Raw genomic sequence first — 9,396 nt, forward strand, 5'->3', positions numbered from 1 at the left:
TTTATCATATATTTATTTTTCCCTCACTGGAAAAAAATGGCTAGTGAGGAGTTTCTCTTAAAGACAGGCCTTCCCTCTGGCAGTAAATGGACATCAAAGAGGTGCTACAAATACAGCTGTAGTGAGTAGCAGGGTGGTGACAGGCCCTGCTAAATGTAGTGTTGTGCTTGCCCCGAGGACATGAACCATGTGCCAGTTCTGGATACCTGGGCAACAGCACAGGCACCAACCAGCCTTCCACCCTTCCCAGGCAGCAAGGGGAGATGAGCCCCACCTTCTTCTCTTCCACCCGTTACTTGATTCCAGATCCAGTTTAGCCACATGCCAGGGAGGGAGAAGGACTGGCCCACAGGTGACCAGAGAGAACACCAGTGGTTGTAGTTCATTCCAACCTTCTGTGCAGTATGAAGGAATTAAGGTCAATACACACACAAAACAGTGAACAAGCCGCTCAAGGTATCAACACTCCTGTATTAAAGTGCAATTCAAAAAGTTACAAACATTCATGGTTGATTTTTTAAAATACAGAGTTATTAGAGTATCTCTAACTCAGACCTAAGAAGTGTTTATAGATAAGGAAATTTACTTCCCCCCATGTGGAACTGCTTTAGAAATTCACACTTTTAAGTTGTGCAAGCCTGACTCACAGGAGAGCCCTGGTAAGTAAGAGGGAAAACACTCCTTCCCCCTCACTGTGGAGGTAGGGGGGCTGCAGGAAGAAGTACAATCACCCCACATGTAAAGGATCACAAAGGTCTCACCAGAGTAGAGATTCTTTTCAGAGCAGGTTTAATGGCCCTATCTCCTAAGGAAAAAGGAAGAGTTGTGGCTGAGCAGTCAAGAGTCTCTGCAAGAGAACTGAGTGTTAGTAACACCCACCCCAGACAGTGGTTCCCAGCTGAGAGGACACTGCACCCCTAAGAAACCCAACTCTGGGACTACTGTGCCCACCTGCCCACACTGCTCAGATGTGGGCACACACCACCCGGCTGCAGCGGCTGAAGGAAAGGATGAAGGTCAGTTTTCCCCTATGGAGGTAGCACAGTGCAAGCTTGCTCAGCACAGGGAGCCAGGACCTGCCTCCTGACAAGGTGAGCGCCAAGTCCACTTCCTAGTGTATTTTGCTCCAAGGCAGGCAGCCTCCTGTGCAGCACTTGACTCCACTAGGCTTGAAGAGTGGCTGCCTGACATTGCACAGGTACAGGGCCTGCTTCTAGGAGAGGGATTGGAAGACTGATCTGCATGCCTGCCAGTCTATCAGCTCACTGCCCTGGGGCACACCTTTTGTTTGCTCTGCTATCCAGTGGCTACAAAGGGAGGCTGACTGGGGCCCATCCCCTGCCCTCTTGCATAGCCAAATGCTTAAGTGTCTCTTAGAATGCACCTCCCAAGGTTAACACCCCATGACTCTTAGTCCAGGACATGAAACAAATGCTTCCAGCATGATACAGGATTTCCAGAGTACCATCTCATGCTGAATTGTGCTAGAATTTAAGGAAATTTAACACCTTTCTGGGGCACCCAAGGATCTATGCAAGCAACCTCATGGCTCTCTATACCTTTCCTCTCGGTTGGTGCTTCAGAAGTCAAACGTTTGTCATTCCAAGTTGTTTTACTCCAAGATCCCAGAGGTTTCACATTTTAGTCCTAGATTAGTCATGTGATATACTGGTGGCTTAATAAGAAGTCCATCTCTCTCCTCAAGCCAATGGCAGAGCAAAAGGTTAGTTCTTCGACCCCACGAGATAAAGAAAATAAGCAGGAAAGTGCTGTTGTTCTGCCTTGTATTGCCACTGACCTAATGTTTAAGGAGGGCAGGTGCTCAGCTGCCCAGCACTACATCTATTGTAGAGAAACAGAGATCTAGAGATATGCTAACTCAAGGGGTATTAACAGCCAAGTTGTCTTCAGGGAGCGAGAATTTGGGAGGCTGGTTGCAATTTCCTTCTGTTAGTTGTTCTTCTTATCCTCCAGAGGTGTATAAGGAGGTGGCTGATCCTGGAAGGAGATACAGTAGAGTCAACAATCATGCTTGTTTTATGACGAGCTCTTTCCAGGCTTGTCTCACAAGAAATGACTGCTCTGCAGTGAGCTACAAAGCAGAGCAGGTGCTATGGTTTAAGCTGTCATTTCATCACACCATTCCTCTCTGGTGTCAGTTATGCTCCATGATACATGCTGTCTCACTCGATGTTTCTAGGGAAGGTCCCCTCAGAACCAGGTAACAAATGGTCTATTGCAAATGGACTGTTTAATCTGTTGAAATTGCCATCCTCCCTTCCCTTCCAGGGCTTTGTCCCTGTTGAATCTTATAGCTCCGACCCAGCAGACAGGAAGCCCCTGGGCTGAGGGCCAGCTTTGCTGCTCCATCAGTCTCCAGCCTGCAAGAGCCATGTGAGGCAGTGAAGGGCACTGACAGACTGCCTATCACAAACCAGCTGTAGGCTAAGCCGCCCTAACAGCTGCCACTGACTGAACAGTGAGAGGCCTCCCTGTCTCCACGCAGCCCAGAAAAAACTGAAAGAGAAGCCCATGTGCTTGCATCCTTCAGTGACCTGTTTTTCTGTATCTCTCCCCACTGTCAGTACCAAAAGAAGCAGAGAGCTCCACATGCTCTCTGGACATGCGAGTCTGTTATGCCTTCAGGAGTAAGACAGGTAACAAATGGCTGTTACTGGATCAATCTTAAGGCCCTCTTCCTATCCTCCTCCAAGCCTTCTTCATAGGACCAACATCCATGCCTCCCTCCCAGAAAAATGCAAACTTTCTGTCCATGTTCAACATGAAGGTTGAACAAACCCCTGTCCCTGCTAGTGACTGACCAGGTGTGGTACTCACCATGGGCATGTACACATTGTGTGGGTTGGCAGGGTTGTAATATGCACTGGATGCAGCTTCCATGGCCTTATTGCTCCCTGGAAAGCAAGGAAAAGAAGCCACCTTAAATATCTTAGGCAGCAGCCCAAGCCCCAGAGTCTTCTCCCCAGCCAAAGCTCTTTTGAGGAGGCAACGAAGGTCCAAAGAGCCAACAGGAACTGCAGCAAGCTGGGCTAGAATGCAAAGCAGCTCAGGAAAGCTGACTAGGGCTGACCACAGGCTGTGCAGTGCAGGGCTGAGCAGCTCCTCACATAGGACCTTGAGCTCCTGCAACAACAGCAGCTTCCCCACCCCATTCTGTGCCTGTGACAGCCACAGCCCAAGCCCCCAAGCATCCTTTTGCACCCAGGCCCTGGTAGCAGCCCCAGTCCCATTTACCTGGCATCCCTGGGCTCACCCAAGCTGGGGGAGCTGAGGGGGCTGTGGGTCCTGCAGGAGACGGCCCAGAGTAGGGTGGCGGAGGCGGCATATACGCAGGGTTCATGTTTGGAAGTGGTGGGTAAATACCTGAAAAGACAACACTGGACTGATGCTTTGGACCATGGCAATGGGACAAAGGGATAGAGAGCTCACAGGCCCAGCAGCACATTAGCTCTGGACAAAAGCAGTGGTGAAGGAAGGTCTACAGGCTTGGCAGGGGTGCAGACAGCAGGGATTTGACATTTTGGTAATGCCTGTCATGTCAGCAGGCAATAATTCTCTGACAAGCAGCAGCACAATTTACAAAGGACATTTCCACCTCCCATCCAGCTGGAACTATACAGACACATGGGTGTGATCAACAGCACATGACAGATTTTTGCAAGGACAAGGACCCTTGATGGAGACAAGACTACAGTAACCCTCACCATACCACTGTCATTTCTTTACAACTCATATCAAACACAGTCATCACTACACAACTTCCAAACCTGGAGTCTGGGCATATGGATATCCCATGGGCTGTGGAGCTGGTCCATAGGCATTCATTGGAGGTGGTGCATAAGGATATGGTCCATTTGGTGGTGGAGGAGCAGCATAGCCTCCTGGTGCAGGTGAATAACCTCCAGGGGCAGGTGCATATCCTCCAGGAACAGGTGTGTAGCCATAGCCAGGGTTCTGGAGAGGAACGCCACTGGAAGCTAAGGATCACATGTTTAGTAAGTTAGACATCTTTTCTCACAACTAAACGTATAGAATGAAAGGAAAATAGTCCTGCTAATGCAGCCCTGTTTCCCTTCATATAAATTCACTGTACAGTCCAGGCACAGTGCTGTGCTTCAAAAGCAATTAGTCACAGGGTGCTAAAGGCAACCAGCTGCAAAAGTACCACCTCACAGGCACCAGTCCCACCACAGAGCTCCCACTGGAAGGGAGGCCACTCTAAAGCAAGTATCAATAGGGTGGATTTTCCTTATTTTTAAACTTTCTTCCAGAAAAAAACAAGTACATTTTAAAATCATCTGAAAGTTTTAAATAGAAATGATGTTTTAAACCCTATTTCCCCCTTCTTACTGCACTATTACAGAACTGGGCTGAGGGTAGGCAAGTAAAGCAATTTTTCACCACCACATATTTCAACTTTTTTCCAGGAGGAACAAGGTTCTGTAGAAAAAGGTAGTCCACCTCAGAAGCACAAACCCCAGAATATTCTGACTGCACTAAGCACTGAGATGAAATAAAGAAAAAGGACTGGAAGTGAAAACAAAATTTCCCCTGGAAAGAGAAAAAAATTCGTTGCTGTGGAAGAAGGCGCAGGGTACCCTTCTTCCCATGAACTTCAGAAAGAAGTTCAGGAAGAGCACTATCTGCTAATTAGCTCAGCCAGCCACGGGGGAACCACAGGCTCTGAAGATCTCTTACCACTAGAGGCAGCTTTGAACATCAGCTCTCCAAACTCAATGGCTCCTCCACTGTTGAAAGTCAGTTTAAATGTGCCCTGCCCTTCCCAGCCACCTAGGAGAAAGACAATTAGAACAGAAACAGACTATTAAACATTCTCAGTAGCAGTCAAGACAGCAAAACTGGTAATATTCCACCTCTTTTTTTCGTTTTCATTCCAAAACTATTTTGCATCCTATTAGCAGGGAGCAAGTCACAGCACTGCTATCAGCTGTCCCCCAAAATAGTATCTCAAGAGGCTAAGAAATTCATTTCTTTACCCTTTCAGAGTTATAGTTATGCAGAAGCAGCCTACTCTAGATACTAGGCTGTTTTGTTCTTCCCTGAAAGGTTTAACAGAACCTAATAATGAACAGAGTGTAGAGAAAGAACATTGAATTCAGAGGATTTTAACTGAAAGCCTTCAGATGAAGTTTTATTGCTGACCTCAGTAGACTACAGATCAGGATCTGCGGCTCAAGCTAGGATTTAAATCAAATGCAACATGTTTAATCTCTTTGACACACAGAAGCTCAGACAGATTATTAAAGGCTGAGGTATAATAGCAATTTTTCAGAAAAAAAATTTCAATTAGGCAATGTATTGCAAGATACAAACTGAAGGAGGGTTCAAACTGTAGGAGGGAAAGTCTAGGTTGGATGTGAGGAAAAAGTTGTTTCCTGTGAGGGTGGTGAGACACTGGCACAGATTTCCCAGGGATGTGGTGGCTGCCCCGACCCTGGCAGTGTTCAAGGCCAGGTTGGATGAAGCCTTGAGCAACTTGATCTACTGAGGAGGTGTCCCTGCCCATGGCAGGGGATTGGGACTAAATGATCTATAAGGTCCATTCCATTCCAAAAATTCTATGATTCTATGATAATTCAGAGTGCTTTGTGTAGTCGGGGCTTTTGGTTTTGGGGTTTTTTTTGGGGGTGCTTTGATTTTTTTTGGGTGTTTTTAGAAAAAAAAGATGTCATTTAATTAAAAGGTTTCATGACAAAAAGTTTATCTTCCTTGTCTAACAATGTTAGTAAAAACAGAGATAGTCTCTTGGGGATGAAGTAGAAAAGCATAAAAATACAACAAAATAATCCATCATAGATAAAGTCATCCCCTTGGAGATTCACCTATTTAAAACCACTTAGTATGACTTCAGCCCAAGAAAGTGGGCTGACCCACAACCCTCAGTGGACTCAGTCACTTTAAAACAGTGTTTCAAACAGAAAGCAAAGGCAGAAGCTCTCCAAATGCCATGAAAATGCACATAAACTAATTCCAGGGCTGAAGAGGGAAGAAAACAAGCACAGGTGGAAACTGAGTAAACATGATATTCACAGCAAGACAGAAGTTACAGAATTAAACAAAAGTCACCCTGTGGGAGTCAGTTCCAAGCTCAGGGGCAGAAAGGACCACAGAGCAATGCCTTAAAGTTCAGGAGGCACAAGTTATCCCAGTGTGGACGCACTAGCTATACTACTCTGTCCTGCCTGTGCACATAAACCAGTGGCTGGTGGTCAGCAAAAAGGTCTCATGACACTCAGGAAGAGTCTCCAAAGCGTGGGCACGTACCTCCTGCCTCAGCCTGAATCTGTCCTTTGATGTAATTGGCAGAGAATACAGGCTGCTCAATCGAGCATCCTTTCACCAAATAAAACGGCATCATGAAAGACAGCATAGGATCCTTGCCCTTCGACACAAAGATCATCTGTAAGACAGGAGGGAACATTTCTGAATTACCTGAGTAAGGCTATTCATGGAGTTCTAGTCATATCAGCATCCTAGAGGAGAGTCACATTACTCCTGGTATAAGTATGCACTGTGCTATTTTACAGCTCTAATACTGTGGATTCCCAGCTCATGTAATGTGGCTCACTCACCTGAAGGATGCATGTTCCAAAATAATAAAGCACTGAAAACACACATGCACATTTACAGAGTTTTATTGGTCTGCTCTTTAAGGATAAGCTATGAGAGTTTTCAAATAAAGTAATATTGACTGACACATTATATGAAATATATTCTCTAGACAGTGATTTCCAGGACTGTGTGTGCCTTTGTAGGGAATCGGGACTGTGACACAGGCATGAACTATTCTATTTCCACCTTCTCTCCTCCTACCTAGTGCTTTCAGTGGTTCCTTCACAACAAAAATCACTTCTCCTATCACCAAACGGGTTTCTGGTCTAAAGTTTACAACACCCCTCGAGAAGGCAGCAGCCCTTCTGACATCAGACTTACCCTGTAAGGGGTGAGATAGAGCATCCCCTTCTTGGTGCCTCTGAAGACTTCAGGCTTGCCTGTCACGTCACTGAAGGAGAGCTCCACATCTTTACAGTGTTTGAGAACACTACAGGAGAAAATCAGACAGATTGGAGAGACAAACTCAACAACAAGCTCTGACACCTCCCTCCTCCCCATCACACAGGGAGGGGAACAACACACCAAAAACTCTGAATGTTATCCCAAAAGCTCTGATGTGGGCCCTGCTGTTTTGACTTTGAACAGAGTGGGATAATTTCTACAGAGTGGAAGAATTCATCCTCTCATCTGTGACAAGCCCTACTCCTCCACAAAGGAAATCTTTAAATAACACTATCTCCTTCTGTCTCCAAAACCATCAGGCTGGGGAATGTACATAAAGAGGCTCAGCACAGAGATCAGGGCACAGAAAGGGTTGAGGTGTCAGAATCTAATAGCCCCTTGATGCCAAGGTGTAATTTCAGAGCAATTCTCTCTCCCCAGTCCATGCTCAAATCCAGACCACACTGGAAAATAGCACTGCTGTAACACCACACCCCCTGTGCAAACTGAGGAGGTGCCTCTGCTAACACCCTCACTGCTGACCCTCCTTCACATGACTTAAGAAAGTATTTGTAATAAACAGCACCATGCTAAGGAACAAAACAATGAGCAAGCAATGTCAGCAGTAAGGATAATATTGTTGGATATCTATGGGAACATTATCAGAGTTTGCTAATGACACAGAGCCAGGTGAGATCTGTGGACACTGCAGGGTCAGTTTGCTAATGACACAGAGTCAGATGAGAACTGTGGACACTGCAGGGTCAGTTTGCTAATGACATAGAGCCAGGTGAGAACTGTGGACACTGCAGCGTCAGGGGCATGGAGGTGCCTGAAAAATTAAATCTATTTTCAGAGAAAAATGAAAGAGACATCCTGGGAAAACATGTCACTGAATCTATCGGGCATGTTCTAAACATACCACATAGTTAGAAAATGTGCAGAATAAACAGAAGAGCCTTGGGGGTGATAAGCTTGCAGTGTGTTACAGTGGCAGAAGACTCCGAGGTGTTTTATGGTTCAAGAGCACAGAAAACCAAATCACAAAACTGTAACCCAACACAGGCCTGAAAAGGCTAGCTCTAAAGTAATCCTGATGTTTCTGCTCAGCATACTGTAGAAGTCAGATAGAGTCAGGAAATTGCACAATTATTTGGGGAAGGGAGGAATCTGCAGGGCCACCATATGGGAAAACAACCAAAAGTCCTGTAGTCTCAGGCTGTGTGCTCTTTAGGGAAGAGAAGAACATTATAGATGTATCTGAAATATGTAGCTACCCGAGAACAACAACTTAAAAATTCTAGCTTTAATGAGAAAAAAGCAACCTGACCAATAAATTCTGCTGGGACATTACTTCATAGTTGAGCTAGATGCAGATTCTCAGAGGAGCTGGAAGGGATAGACTGATGAGGCAGCAGAGCTCTTTCAGTTTCAAAACGCAAGGGGGAAACATTTCTTCTAAGCCAAATAAAACCAACTTCTTGACAGCCTTGGTCTCACCAGAACACTCAACCGTGTCCTGCAGCAGCGTTTCATGTCAGTTTGCCTCACTGGGAAGAATTTCTGTGTAGTCACTATAATGTTTACTTCTTCACAGCTACTCACACAAGCAACACGCAGCCACCAGCACTGGGAGTAATTAGGCTGCTGAACTGGTTTGCAGGCCTGTCCAGGGCTGTCACAGGAGGGCCATGCTGACCCTGTGATTAAGCAGCACCTCAAGGAATGGCTTGAGGTCAAGGTCAGAGACCTTTAAACCAGCATGAGCTCCACATGTCAGAGGACTTCCCTGACTGAAGCATTAGGAGTCAGTCACAAACTCAACACTATTTGGACAATATTTCTGGAGTGCATTTTTCCTACTGATCATCAGCCCCAAACCAACTCCTTTAACCCTTTTCTGAGTGTCTGGTTTCTAGCGTCTCTCCAGCCAAAGCCAGGATGCTGGAGGCACCCAGACACAAGCAGAGTTAAGGCCAAGCCTGTCGAGCAGGTCTGTGGATCCCCACTGGGGGCGAAGGCAGGTGGCTGTGCTCTCACCGAGAGATGTGCTCCTCCCGCACCGAGGAGGGGCTCTGAGGACAAGCTTTCCTTGCTTTGAGTTCAAGTGGTTAAGACTCCTACCTTAAGTGGTATCTGCCTCTCTGACATCACCAATTACATGACACTTAAAAGAGCCAATTCCTCGACTTTTACAGGTGTTGGCAGCTCACTCTTCATCCCAGACCCTGGAGCTCCCTTCACTCCCCCTGGAGCTGTACTAAGGACCTCCAAGCTGCCGCAGCAGCACACGGAAGAGGAACTGCAGGCTCCAGCCAGGCCTGCTCCTCCCTGCCCGCCCCAGCGCGTCCCCACCCT

The 9,396-nt window shown here is 46.5% G+C and overlaps 1 protein-coding gene across 1 annotated transcript; it reads right to left on the bottom strand.

Moving 5' to 3' along the window:
* Positions 1-1,950: 1,950 nt before the first annotated feature.
* WBP2NL (WBP2 N-terminal like) lies at positions 1,951-7,084 on the bottom strand (the record flags this gene model as incomplete). The annotated part of the gene is made up of 7 exons (XM_009074487.1): positions 1,951-1,998; positions 2,839-2,915; positions 3,256-3,384; positions 3,789-3,998; positions 4,720-4,812; positions 6,307-6,442; positions 6,976-7,084. Coding segments are annotated over 7 exons (802 nt in total), but the record flags the coding sequence as incomplete, so codon positions are not given.
* Between the last annotated feature and the right edge of the window lie 2,312 nt (positions 7,085-9,396).

Source organism: Acanthisitta chloris, unplaced genomic scaffold, assembly GCF_000695815.1.
Source record: "Acanthisitta chloris isolate BGI_N310 unplaced genomic scaffold, ASM69581v1 scaffold19075, whole genome shotgun sequence".
Taxonomy (NCBI): domain Eukaryota; kingdom Metazoa; phylum Chordata; class Aves; order Passeriformes; family Acanthisittidae; genus Acanthisitta; species Acanthisitta chloris.